The 14662-nt window shown below is 34.8% G+C and overlaps 1 protein-coding gene across 1 annotated transcript; it reads left to right on the top strand.

Annotated features, from left to right (window-relative positions):
- Positions 1-9358: 9358 nt before the first annotated feature.
- On the top strand, positions 9359-11965 carry LOC104908682 (hypothetical protein). The gene is made up of 4 exons (XM_010697825.4): positions 9359-9627; positions 10547-10652; positions 10846-10946; positions 11335-11965. The coding sequence occupies exons 2-4, from the start codon at positions 10555-10557 to the stop codon at positions 11823-11825; spliced, it is 690 nt and encodes a 229-aa protein (XP_010696127.2). The 5' UTR covers positions 9359-9627; positions 10547-10554; the 3' UTR covers positions 11826-11965.
- Positions 11966-14662: the final 2697 nt, after the last annotated feature.

The raw sequence follows: 14662 nt of genomic DNA on the forward strand, positions 1-14662 counted from the left end.
GTCTGAAATAGTGGGTAGATTTGGCTTGTTGGCTGTCTTCTTTTGTTTGGGTCAGGCTTTTGGGCTTCGCATGCAGCCCAGCGCATAAACAAGAGAAAGATATCCACTCCATCTACTATTTGTTTTTTTGGGGTTGGGGGGAAATTTCTTCACGTATTCATGAGGTTTGACGTAATTTTTAAATTACCGTTTTTATATGAAAAATTTCTCATATACTTCTGAATTTTATATTTGGGCTCAAAATACTCTTACTAATGATGGAATCCTAACGCCGTTAATTTTTTTTCCCTTCCCCTCTCCATCTTGATCTTCTTCAGCTCTCCTTTCACCATCCGCTATTAGAGACATTCAAAACCTTTAATTTTATCTTTCTTCTCCCATTTTCATCTTCCTACATTCTCAAAAATGAAAATCCAAAAAAGGAAAAACGGTTAACATTCTCATGAACACACATCTTAGCTTGAGTAGAAAAAGAAGGAAAAGAGTAAGAATCAAGAGAACCAAAAAATCCATAAGAGGTACAAGAAGGGAAGTTAAGATGAGATAAATCAGAGGAGGTAAAGGTCCAAGAAAGAAAGCTAAGATGACAAAAATCAGAGGAGATAAGATTAGCAAAGGGGTTAAGAGTGAGGAGAGAGAAACTGGTGGCTACATAAGAGAGAAGGGACATAGTGAAGCCATATGCTATGGTTGTAATTGTGGTGGTGGTGGTTTGCCTGGCGATGGGGTGGTTTGACTAGGTGTGGCGGTGGTGGAAGTGGGTGCAGAGTAATTAAGATTTCTTTATGTATACACCTCAATAAAATGATCATTCCTAATTAATCCGTTTTTTTCACAAGTATCACCGAATTTTAAAAAATTCACCATGTACCGTCGCACTTTTCAAAATTCACCAAATACCCCTTAGTTTTGCGCAAATAACACATGCCATTAATGGCTAATGGTGTTAGGCTTAGTTAGTCATTAACTCCTAACTAACTTAATTAACTCTTTAACTGATCTAATTAACCCCTAACCAATATAATGAACCCTAGTTAATGTTTTTTTATTTGAATTTTTAAAAATATTCTCTCAACTCCTTTCCTTCTCTTACCTTCTAATTCCTCCGTGGCAACCTTGCTCACTAGCACAACAACCACTATGTTCACCAACACTACCCCTTTGTCGTGTCTGCCAATGTCCTCGAAAATTCGCCAGCAACACACAACCTTACTTTCTCTTTCTCGCTCCATTCTCAGTCGACTATATTCCTTCTTCCTTGTCTTTTTTTGCTAAAAATACAAATTGGGGATCGTCTCTCCTCTCTCTCTCTTGCTTCCCTCCATAAACCTCACTTAAACCAACATCGAAATGGAAGTGGTATTCTTAAAGGAAGAGTTCAAGGGAAGAAAGCCATGTGAGAAAAGCAATTGCTGGAGTAAATGAAAATTTTGAAGTTTATACCATTAACGATAATGCTATGGAGGAGAGAGAGTGTGACATTAGGGTCCCAAATGGGTTGGGTGGTTCTCCGTCTTCTTCTTCCATTGTTGGTGAAAGTTGCAGGTATGGGTGTTCATGGGTGGTTAACCGTCCTAGAACAATATTTCGGTTCAGTAACCGGAAGTTTCGGTTTACTTTTTTGCGAACCGTAACCGTTTAGACGGTTACCGCCTAAGCGGTTAACCATTTTTTCAGTACGGTTTTTTGGTTAACCATTAAGCGTTATTTAAGTTATACTATTATGTTTTACTTAAGTGAAAGTATTGGGTCAGACCGTCTGACGTATTGTTTACTGTCAGACGGGCTGAGCCCAATACATCTTCTCTCTGCTTCACTTTTTAGGTCACATTCTCTCTCCTCTTTCTTCTTCTTCTCTGGATTTTCATATAATCCTTCAAATCTGCCATAATCAATCTTCAAGGATTTGTTCAATCATTCCGTCGGTAGTCATCAGAATAATCAACATCTGTCTTACAGTTCTCAATAGTCATCTTAGTCGAGTCTACTACCAATGACTGACGGCTCAAGACGTGATTCGGTGGGCAGATGCTACGGAACCTTTTTGATGTATACGAATATTCAACATCTCTTTTGCAATCCTCACTAGAAGAATATTCAACATCTGTTTTGCAATCCTCACTAGAAGAATATTTAACATATGTTTTGCAATCCTCACTAGAAGAATATTCAACATCTGTTTTGCAATCCTCACTAGAAGAATATTCAACATCTGTTTTGCAATCCTCACTACAACCATAATCAAAAACCAGCTAAGAGGAATGAAGAAGAAGGAGAAAGTGAGAGAAAGCAGAGGTTAGTGTTTTGTTTTTCAGTTGGACTTTGTTTTGTTTCAGTTGGACTTTGTTTTGTTTCAGTTGGACTTTGTTTTCTTTCAGTTGGACTTTGTGTTTCTTTCAGTTGGACTTTGTGTTTCTTTCAGTTGGACTTTGTTTTGTTTCAGTTGGACTTTGTTTTTTTTCAGTTGGAATACCTGGAAAAAAATGAAGACTACCTGAAAAAGAATGAAGACTACCTGAAAAAAATGAAGACTACCTGAAAAAGAATAAAGACCAACTGAAACCCAAAGTAAGTCTAACTGAAATACAAAAACCAACTGAAAAAAAAAAGAAGACTAACTGAAAACAAAATGAAGACGGTACTGGAAAAAAAAATGAAGACTACCTGAAAAAAAATTAAGACTAACTGAAAAAAAATTGGAACCACCTGAAAGTCGTCCGACCAAAGATTATGGTCGGACGAGTCCGACACAATACATTCTCTTACTTAATGTACATATATATTTTCTATTTGTTTTGCACATATTTTAATATTATATATACTTAATATAAAATGTACTATAAAGTGGATTATAAATCGATTGGAAAACATAACTAACACTAAGAATTAAGTACATTTCTTAATTATAGTGTTTATATTAATACTAGAGTTCTCAAAAAATTACATACTTTCTCTAATTATTATAAATTAGTAATAAATATTAGAATTAATGTAATTGTTTGAAAAGTTTTCACAATAATTAAATAGAGAAAGAAATATTTCGGTATTTCAGTTAACCGTTTACTCAAAAATCATAACCGTAACGTTTAACCGTTAATTTTATCGGTTCGATAATCGTACCGTTAAAATATTTTTTTATCGGTATAATTACCACCCATTTAGACCGGTTTTTCGGTATTTCTGTACGGTTTTTTGGTTTTTTTATGAACACCCCTACACTAGTGGAAAAAAGCTCATTTGATGCGGTCAAAATCGGACTTTCTAATGCGATTTTGGTCTGCATCAGATGGGCTTGCAGCAGATCCCAATTAACCGGATCAGTAAATTATTTACTTAAAACCGCATCAAATTGTGCAAAAAAATTTGTAAAAAAAAAGTGCAGAAGCTTGTGTACCATAAACGTACAAATATATATATATACATATATATATACATATATATATATATATATATATACATATATATATATATATATATATATATATATATATATATATATACATATATATATATATATATACATATATATATACATATATACATATATATATACATATATATATATATATATATATAGATAGATAGAAGTGAGTTCATATGAGAATGCATACTTACATGAGAAATGAGAATGATATTTACGCGCTATAACTCTTATGAATAAGTGATGTAACTCTAATGAAAAAGTGATGTAACTGCAAAATATAAGTATATTAGAAACAAAAATTCAAAATTCAAACTTTTTTTTTGGCTCTAATTTTTTTTAGGTGGGTATAACTCTAATGAACAAGTGTTGTAACTCTAATCCAATCGTGTGGTCGAGATTCATTCTCATTTCTCATGTAAGGAGCATTCTCATGTGATCTTGCCCCTATATATATATATATATATGTATTATATACATATACATACCAAAAATATATACCAAAATTTCCAGTCCAACAATGGAAAAACCAAAATTACAAAAAAAAAAACGAAAAAAATGAATTCAGAACCAAAAATGAAAATGAACGAAAATATAAAAAAATTAAATCTAAATAAATAACGTAAATTACATAAACTGAACGAAAATTACAAAAAAAAGAAAATGAACTATATCTAACTAAAAATATAAATTACAGAAAATGAACGAAAATTACTAGATGACAAAAACCAGACGACAATGAACGAAAAAAACAAAAAAAAAAACTAACTTATATCTCATATCTGATGAACAAACCAGATGACAAAACGAAAAAAACCTTTCTAGATAACGAGAGGATTCGTCTTCGATTTGACGTTCGTATTCAATTCGTCTTCGATTCGTGAAGACAACGGCGAGGATTTTCTTCGATTTTCGCTTCGCACTTCTTCTTTCGCGTTTCCTTCGATTTTCTTTATTGGCGCTTCTTCCTTCGATTTTCTTTAATGGCGCTTCGTTCTTCAAGTTTCTTTAATGGCGCTTGTGGAATCGATTATTTAAGGTTCGATTGTTTAGGTTTCGAGTTTCAGATCTAAATTCGATTGTTTAGAGAAAAGAGTGTTAGAGTTAGGATGATGAGGGGTTAGAATGGTGGCGTGAGAGTGGTGGCGTGTCTGGGTGTATATGATGAGAGAGAGAGGAGAGTGTTAGGGTTAGAAGGAGAGAAGAGTGAGGAGGGGAGTAAGGGTTAGGAGGAGAGAAGAGTGAGGAGGGGAATTAGGGTTATATCCATAAAGCGTGCATGTTGGACCATCCAAGTTCAGCGTGTTGGGCCAAAGGTTGGAAAATCTGATGCGGTCCTCTGAACCGCATCAAATTTTTAAAAAAATGCATCAGTTTTTTTTAATCTAATGCGGTCCATAAGAGGGCCGCATCCTATTTTCCTCCCAGCTTTCCTTCTCATTTTTTTAATTGATTTTATGATGCGGTTGCATTTGTTACTAAGTGACAGATAAGGTTTTCTCCACTAGTGCTAGTTGCAAGGTTTGATTTTAAGCACGATTAAAGGAGGGTAAAGATAGAGTGAGAGAGAGAGAGAAAAAGAGAGAGAGGGTGCGAGTGAGAAAGAGGAAGATGAAGGGAGGTTTTGAAGGGGCTGATTTGCTAGAAAGGTGCGTGGCCTGCAAGGCGGCATTGGTGGCCGAAGCGTGGAAGCCGTGTGTGGTGGTGCAAAGTAGGAGGCCAAGAAAGAGGAAGAGAAGTTTTTGGATGGCTGGTGAGGTGGCCGGTTAAAGTGGAAGGTGATGTTGGTGGTGGTAATACGCCCATCTTATAATCTATACAAATATATTAAAAGGCGTGCGAAAGAAAGCTTATGTGCCATGTGACACTCTCATCAAATTTCTAATGTAAATGTTTCATGTCTATGTGTACTCCTCACTTTAAAAAAAAATGTGTAATAAGTTTAAGGTATCGAACATGTGACATTTGAAATAAAAAGTAAGAGTTTAACCATCAATACATTATGACTTTGTTGTCTAATATTTCAAATAAAATATGATGAATTCTTGTAATAATTATAATTATTTATAGAAAAAATAAACAAGATTATAAATCTCTAACATTCTTATTACGCAACTTACAAGAGAACATTGATGTCATATTCTCTTACCACAATTCCTTTAAGGTATTATTTTCAAACTCAAACCGTTCAATATTTTTACTTAACACGTCGTGACGTGAATTTTTTTCAATTTCTTAATGGACAAAAAATACGAAAAGTAGCAAAATAAATTATGAAATTTAATAATAATAATAATAAATTTATTTATTGTAATTGACCCGAGGCATCGCCCGGGTAAAAAAAAACTAGTATAGAATAAAAACGTATGTTCTTTTCACCTGAACTTATCCGAACAAAACTTATTAGGCTTGACCTAATTGAACTTCATCAACTCTAATATGTATACACCTCGATAAACTGATCATCCCTAGTTACTCCGGTTTTTTCACCAAGTATCCCCAAATTTTAAAAAACTCATCATTTACCCTCACACTTTTCAAAATTCACCAAATACCCCTTAATTTTACACAAATAACATGTGTCGTTAATGACTAATGGTGTTAGGCTTAGTTAGTCATTATTAACCCCTAACTAACTTCATTAACTCTTTAACTAATTTATTAACCCCTAACCAACATAATCAACCATAGTTAATGTTTTTTATTTGAATTTTTTAAATATATTCTCTCTTCCTTTCCGATCTCTTCCCTTCTAATTCCTCCGTGGCAACCTTGCTTACGAGCCCAACCACCACTATATCCACCAGCACTACCCCTTTGTTGTGTCTGCCAATGTCCCCGGAAATTCGCCACCAACACACAACCTTACTTTCACTTTCTCGCTCCATTCTCAGTCGACTATATTCCTTCTCCCTTATCTTTTTTTTCCTCAAAATACAGATTGAAAATGGGAGTGGAATTCTCAAAGGAAGAGCTCGAGGGAAGAAAGCCATGTGAGAAACGCAATTGGTGGAGTAAATGAAATTTTTTGAAGTTTATACCATTAATGATAATGATATAGAGGAGATAGCGTGCGAGATTAGGGTCCCAAATGGGTTGAGTGGTTCTCCGTCTTCTTCTTCCATTGTTAGTGAAAGTTGCAGGTAGAAGTGTTCATGGGTGGTTAACCATCCCGAAATAATATTTCGGTTCGGTAACCGGAAGTTCGGTTCGTTCTTTATGCGAATCGTGGCCGTTTAGACGGTTACCACATAAGCGGTTAACCTTTTTTGGTACAGTTTTTCGGTTAACCATTAACCGTTATTTAAGCTATACTATATATTATGTTTTACGTAATGTACATATATATTTTCTATTTTTTTGCACATATTATAATATTATATATACTCAAATAGAAAATGTATTGTAAAGTGGATTACAAATCGATTGGAAAACATAACTAACACTAATATTTAACTACATTTCTTAATTATAGTGTTTATATTAAAAGTTTTTTGTGGGAATATACCAGGATAATAGGGCATTTTGTAGGGATATACCTCACTATTTTTTTTTTTTGTGGAGATATACCAACCTAAATTTAAGTTTTGTTAAAAGATACCAAAACACTATTTCTGTCGAGAAAGTCAAATTTCCAGCCTTTGACTTGGTAGGAACTAGCGAGTGAGCCATGATGAAGTTGGAGGAAAATGAATGTAATAGAAGCAATTGAATATCACGCACTATACAAAGAGTAATTAAGCAAGTCAAAGTCCGAAAATTTGACTTTCTCGCGAGAATTAGTATTTTTGGTACCTTTTAACAAAACTTAAATTTAGGTTGATATATCCCCACAAAAAAAATTTAGTGAGGTATATCCTCACAAAATGCTCTAATACCTTGGTCAAAAATTATTAAAAGAGACGGTCTAATTTTAATATAAAAGAAGACTTAGCCATTTAATGGATTAAATTAGTCACTGAAAGAAATTAACCTAGTCACTATTGGACTAATTCTGTTTTTAATATTGGGCATACCATTGCCTAATTTTAATTAAAAAGTAGGCGGTCTCTTACAAGACAAACTCTACCTTGGTATATCCCTGCAAAAAACTCTTATAATTACTAGAGTTTTCAAATAATTACATACTTTATCTAATTGTTGTAATTTAGTAACAAATATTAGAATTAATGTAATTGTTTGAAAAATTTTCATAATAATTAAATAGAAAAAATATTTCGGTATTTCGGTTAACCGTTTACTCAAAAATCATAACCGCAACCGTACCATATAACCGTTAACTTTATCGGTTCGGTAATCGTACCGTTAAAATATTTTTTTATCGGTACAATTACCACCCATTTAGATCGATTTTTCGGTATTTCAGTACGATTTTTCGATTTTGATTTTTAATGAACATTCCTAGTTGTAGGGTTTGATTTTGAGCACGATTGAAGGAGGAGAAAAATAGACTGAGAGAAAGAAAAATAAATAGAGAGTGTGAGTGACGAAGAGGAAGATGAAGGGAGGTTTTGAAGGGGTTGATTTGCCAGAAAGGTGGCTTGCGAGGGGGCATTGGTGGCCGAAGAGTGGAAGTCGTTGTGTGGTGGTGCAAAGTAGGAGGCCAAGAAAGAGGAAGAGAGGTTTTGGATGGATGGTAAGGTGCAGGGCCGTGACAACGATTTTCGGGGCCCTGTGCAATTTTTTAAAATTGGGCCCTTTTTTTTTTTTTTTACTCTCTATATATATACAGAGTACTTACAATACTCAGTATAGATGATGGCTAAAACTATTTTTTCTCCTAGTATATTTTTTTGAAGGAACAAAATAATCTAGATTAAGAAAGAAGAAACAATATAATTAATTAATATTAAAAAAAAAGAAAAGTGAAAAGAAAAGAAATAAGAATAGAAGTATGCGTTAAGAGGGAAAGAATGTGAAAAGGCCAAAAAAGGGGAAAGGAAAAGATTATTAGTATTGCATACAACAATAATTATTATGGGAAACAGTAGTAATTATTATTATGGGGAAATATAGTAATTATTGTGGGAAGTTGTGTCTCCATGTCTAGTGTGTGCTTTTTCAAAAAACTATCATTGTGAAGAATTGAACCCATGACTAGAGGATTTTATTTAAAAGCACTCACCACTAAACCAAAGCAATTTTGCTTGTCATTGTTTGAGGCGTCGTTATAATATACCATACCAGATTTTGGGGACCCTAACCGGCAGAGGCCTTGCGCGGTCGCCCCGGTCGCGCCGCCCTTCCGTCGGCTCTGGTAAGGTGGCCTGTTAAAGTGGAAGGTGATGTTGGTGGTGGAGATTATAATTTTGGTGGATGGAATGGAGATGAGGTCAATGGTGGATGTATTAACTTTTGGTCTGACGGAGGACTAACAGATGGCTGATAGCAGAATCAATTGGATGTATGTATTACCATAAAATTGAAGGACATTTGGTGAAATTTTAAAAGTGCGAGGGTATATGGTGATTTTTTAAAAAAATTAAGGCTCGATTCTTTTGGACTGGATTAATAAAAATTGAATTAAGTTCAGTTCTGTTCAGACAAATTCAGCTCAGTTTTGTTCAGTTAATTTCCTCTCACAATTTTTGTTCATTTCATTTTAATTCAGTTCAGTTCAGAGAACTTCAGTTTAGTTTAGTTTAGTTTAGTTCAGTTCAGTATAGTTCGATTCAGTCCAAAAGAACATAGCCTAAGAGTACCTGGTGAGAGATGAGATTACTTCCACATAGAGAAAAAACACAAAATTAAGGATTGAAATTGTCTCAACATGGAGATTTTAAGGATATGTTCCTTATAATATTACACTTAAAACTCACTACATTACCATTATTTATTTACGATTATTAAACGGGGTGTACTTGGTAGGCAAAAGAAAATAGCAAAACTGGACAACTGGTACTTCAATTATCATTTTGCACATTTTTTTTGAGAGTATCATTTTGCACATTTCAATCATAGTATTTATATTTTCTGAAGGAAACTGCAAACCTGAAACCAGTTAGAAACGTGAGATTTTATGCACAAAAAGTCGGTATCAGACACCAAAATTCTCTCTCTCGCTCTATATTTCTTCTTCCCTCACTTTCTCTCTCCTCCTTCTCCATCCTCGTGAGAAGTTGCAGGAGTGACACACACAGCCATTAACGATAGCTGCAGAAGCTTCAACAAAATCGAAAGATCTTATCTCACATTTCATTCTAATTGTAAGTTTCCATTTCAATTTTTCCATTTCTAACTCTTTCTTGTTTAAAACGCATTTATGAATGTTAATGTTTTTTAATCTGTTTGATTTTCTAATTTCGTCAATTGATTGCCGTATTTTTTTTTTGCGTTGAATCGAATTTGTCGATTGAAATTCTGGTTTGTGAAGTTTAATTTCTGCTTTCCATATAAATGTAGCGATAGTAATGTGCTAGATGGATCAGAATTGCTTCATAGTACTTCATACTGCAACTTACTTCTTCTTACAATCAATCCAAAAACTAGGGAACAAAAACTTCGACAACCGAACGAACTAACAAAAAATTTCGATTCTCCAATCAATATTCGTGGACGCATTTCATTTCCTTGTTAATGTGAAGAAATGTAACCGTCTTCTGTCGCATATGGAAATCAAAATCTCTAGAGTTTTTGTTTTGCAATTAGGGATTTAAGGGGGTGTTGAAGTCCGACGAAGTAACTCTGAAACGAACCAAAGAAGTGATAAGGCACTTGCCCTGTTCTTTATGTCACTCACCATTTTTCGAGCAAATTCATGGCCGCTTTTCTTCTGTTTGCTTCATCTCTCTCTACAGATTACTTTCATTCCAGTTTTATTTTCTATCTAAAATGTTCGATTTCTAATTCTTTATTGAAGGATTAGTTTGTTTAGGAGTAATTTTTACTATATATGGTATTTTTTTAAGGTTTGAAGTTTGTAGTTTAGCATTAGATATTCGAGTATGGATTTTTTTTTTTTGATCCATATGAGTCACGAAGGCAGTAGAAAGTACAAAGAAGGGGATGGGAGATTCGAACCTGTGACCTATCGTTCACATCACCTCAATCTTAACCACTGGGCAAGACAATTTTGGTTTTCGAGTATGAATTATTGTAAATTTAAATCAATAATTCCATTTGTAGTTTGACAAATGGGATCTTCCACAAGCAAAGTTCTAAGTGATGTTGGTTCCGCGATCGCAAGCGCTCTTGCTACTCCTTTCAAATCAATCCTTGGCCGATCATGCAAGTAAGTTCGAACTCTTTTTTCTTTTGGAAAAAAATCGATATGAATAATCCCTACTTTCTGTTCACTTTCTCAAATTGATGTTATTTCCATGTGTAAGGTCAAAAATTGTCTTATTCTATGTCAAATTTTCTTATTTTATATCTTGCGAATTTTAGAATGTTACTAAGAATGAGATTGGGTGATATTATTACAGGGATGTGTGTGTTGGAATATGGGATGTTGTTTGTTTTATTGAGCACATATGCATAGCGGATTTGGTGAAATTTCTGCTTGTTTGCTGTCTATCCTACCTATGTAAGAACATTTACCATCTTCACATTAATGGATTTAATTGTTTTATTAACATACACTATATATTTGTGTTGCCTGAATTTTAGTTAGTCTTATAAGAGATATGAGAGTTGTGTGGCGCACATAAGATCGAGTTACAACAATTACCTATTAGACTCGTGGAATGGTAATTTGGCTAAAAAAACGTAGCCAAATATTCGTAGTTCCATACAATAAAACAAAGGATTACATGACAGTTGGTGATTGCAAAAAAAAAGAAACGTTAAGAGTTAAAATGTTCTTTAAACAAATTTCTTTTACAGCTATGCTTTTTATAACTACATACTTTTTTATCTTTTTCTGAAAATACAATTTGAACAAAGTATAAGCTGAGAATTGATGATTGTTGCAGGCTTGGTTTTCCTTTACCTGTTATACAAGCTGGGGTTGTGCCAATGTGTGACAAAGATCCTATGTAAGATGTGTTGGGCAGCTTGTGAAACTTCATGGTTAACATTAGACTACGTTTGCTGTTTCTGTTGGCATAAGATCCGGCACACAAAACGAGTTTATCGTGGGCGACGTGGTCGCTTATACAGACAACCAAGTATGGATGTTGAGTTGGGCTGCATTAATAGCATCTCAGCTTCAACGGATGAGAGTGTTTTTTATGATCATCGCTCAAGTCTTGGTACAAAGAGAAAATCATGTAGAGAGGTAAGAAGAAGGCGAAGATTGCATCATGGTAAGAGTTTAAAATTGAAGAAAGGAGAAGTGTCTGTTCATTTCCAAGGCAAGTCACATAGGAGGAGGAGGAAGAGTAGGAATCAATATCAAATGTCTAGTTATAGAAAGGATATAAGAACTAACACCGTGAAATTCAAGAAGCAAAGGATAAGATGATCTTATTTGGTTTGTTATATCCAAATACTTTGCAAATTGGAAGAGTATGTGTTTTGGAGAAATTATTGTAAATATTAGGAGGATCATGTCATTATATCTTTTAGGATCAATATATTGATCATACTCCAATTTTAAGTTTAGGATATGACTTGTGAGAAAACAAAGTTTAAAGAAAAACAAAAGTCAAGTCCTCTTTTTTCAATGGTTATTCATCATCTTGTATTTCTTGAAATATTGTCATATAAGGGGGTGTTTGGTTTAGATAGGGGAAAAGGTAAGGGTATAAGAAAGAGAAATTAGGAGAATGGAAAGGAAAACCCTTTGATTAAAAAGGTTGTTTGGGATAAAAAAACTCATCTTCAACTTCTCACCATCCTCCACCATGTTCCCCCTCCCTCTCTCTCCAAGAACCACCTCCACCTCACGTTACCCCCATCCCTCGCCTCTGCCACCTCACTGTTGTTAATAACCACCGTCCACCACCACCGCGAAATTACCGCCACCCATCACCACCGCCAAGTAACCATCGTTCCTCTTCTTTCTTTTCTTTTCTACCACCATTGAAGGAGAAATTTGAGATTTTAAAGGTCAAATTCAACCATAAAAACTTCAGATCTAAAGTTTTCATGGCCGAATTTGACCCTTAAAGCCATAATTATTGATAAGAAGAAGTATTCATCCATTCTTTCTCTTGAATTTTTTTTCTTTCAAGTTTTTAGGCTTATGGGTTTTCAAGTGTTGTTGGTGGATTTTTGGGTGGTTGTGTTGTTTGGGAGGAAGTGGTGATGGGTTTATGGGTGCATGTGGTGGATTTTTTTCCGGTGGTTTGGCGGTGGCGGTGGAGGTGGTTGGTGTGGCGGTGACGGTGGTTGGTGTGACGGTAGTTGGTGTGGCGGTGACGGTGGCTAGGATGGTGGGTCAGTGGTTTGGGTGGTAGTACAATGTCTGGGGTGGTGGTTGTGGTGGTTGTAGTGGTGGTCAACCATTGGTCAAGGTGACCATGGAGTAGAGAAGGGAGAGGGTAGGTGAAACCTTAGGGGGGATGGGTAATGGAAGTAGAGGACTTTGGGGTAATGAGGAGGGTAAAGAGAATGATTAAAATGTGTTAACAAACAATAAGTAAGGGAATCGACCTATTTGATTCTCTTATCCTTTCTTAAGAATCCCCAACCAAACGCCCCCTAATTATACACTTTGGCAGTTTAACCTCTCTCTCTGATTCCCCTCCCCCTCCCCCTCCCCCTCCCCCTCTCCTTTATGATATCGACCCCGCCTAACTACCTAAGTCTTTACTCCCTCCACCTATACGGCTAAACTCACCCTTACTTTCCTCCTCATCCATATTCCCCCCACTGTAGCTATCAGCCTACCACTTCCATCGCGAAAATGACCACCAGGACATCAACATTTAATAAGTTAATTCCCCTTAGTATTTACAATATACGCACAAATCACCTGCATATCATAATAATAAGTCTTGTTTTTTTATAAGGAGTCCTAAAATATACTCCATCCGTCCCAAAATATAGTTCCTATTTCTATTTTGGGAGTCAAAATTTAAAATCTTTGACTAAATATTCTCATTAATGTATACAAGAAAACATATTCATGTGGGGTTTTGTTGGATTCGTTTCAACGTGTACTTTCATAATATCAATTTTTTTTATATTTTTTACTAATACGAAATAGAAGATATAATAGGTCAAGATACGTCTCGAAGACTGTGTAAAAAGAAATGGGAACTATATTTTGGGACGGAGGGAGTAAGTCTTAATTCTATTTTCAATCAATAATTATACTCAAAATACCCTCATCAAAACAATATAATTTCCAAATTGTCCTCATAAATTCAACTTCCAATGCACCATTATTAATGACAAAATGAGATCTTTCTACCTCATTGAACTTCTCAACACATTAAATCGTGTAATATTAAATGTTCAATTCTTATTTTTTGTTAAAAAGAAAAAATTAATGTAAATTTTCCCAATAATATTGAATCTATTTATCCAAATAAAACAAGATTTCACTTATCTAATTTCCGTGTAAAAACGAAATCGGGACATATATTATGGGACGAATGGAGTAATAAGTAATAAAAACTTTAAATTGACATAACTTTGTTTGGAGGAAATATTTATTTAAAATTGCATAATTTGAGATTGATGCAAGATAAATCGTAAAAGAAAAATCTCTATTATACAAAAGAAGAGAGGAGGTGGTGTCCCGCTCTAAAATACTAAACTGCCCTTATGATCTAAGGGAATGAAAAAAAATTATAAAAGAAAATAATTTAAGAACTCTTTCTCATTTCAACTTGTCATTCTAAACAAGTTAAGAATGGTATATTGCATTAAATGTTTCAATCCAAAAATTAAATGGACAAATATCTTGACTTTTTTTTTATAAGGGAAAATGGTATACATGACGTCCAATTGAAAAGTTGAAACATTCACTGTCTTTGATACTCTTTAATTCAGTCAAACTAACTCATTATGTCTATTCTTTTTGTCCAAAATTCATTCACAAGAAATTAATACTATAAATCCCCTTCCCCCGATGCCCCGTAACCCCCTCCCTCTAACTTTATTGGTCAAACAGAGCAACCCGCTTGGAGTTGCAATCTGATTCCTCGCCACAGGACGATTGGACTGACATATTGACAAAGAATCCGTCATGAAGTCAGAGTGAATTGAATGAAGCATTTGGAGGAACTAAGGATGTGAACCCATTGCAGATCGATTGGGGGGGGGGAATTCGCAACTGCAGGTGGGGCGGGGAGGGGGTTCGCTACTGTAGGTGGGGAGGGGAAGGGGGTCCGCGACTGCAGGTGTGGA

Source organism: Beta vulgaris, chromosome 7 (assembly GCF_026745355.1).
Source record: "Beta vulgaris subsp. vulgaris cultivar EL10 chromosome 7, EL10.2, whole genome shotgun sequence".
In the NCBI taxonomy this organism is placed as follows: Eukaryota; Viridiplantae; Streptophyta; class Magnoliopsida; order Caryophyllales; family Amaranthaceae; genus Beta; species Beta vulgaris.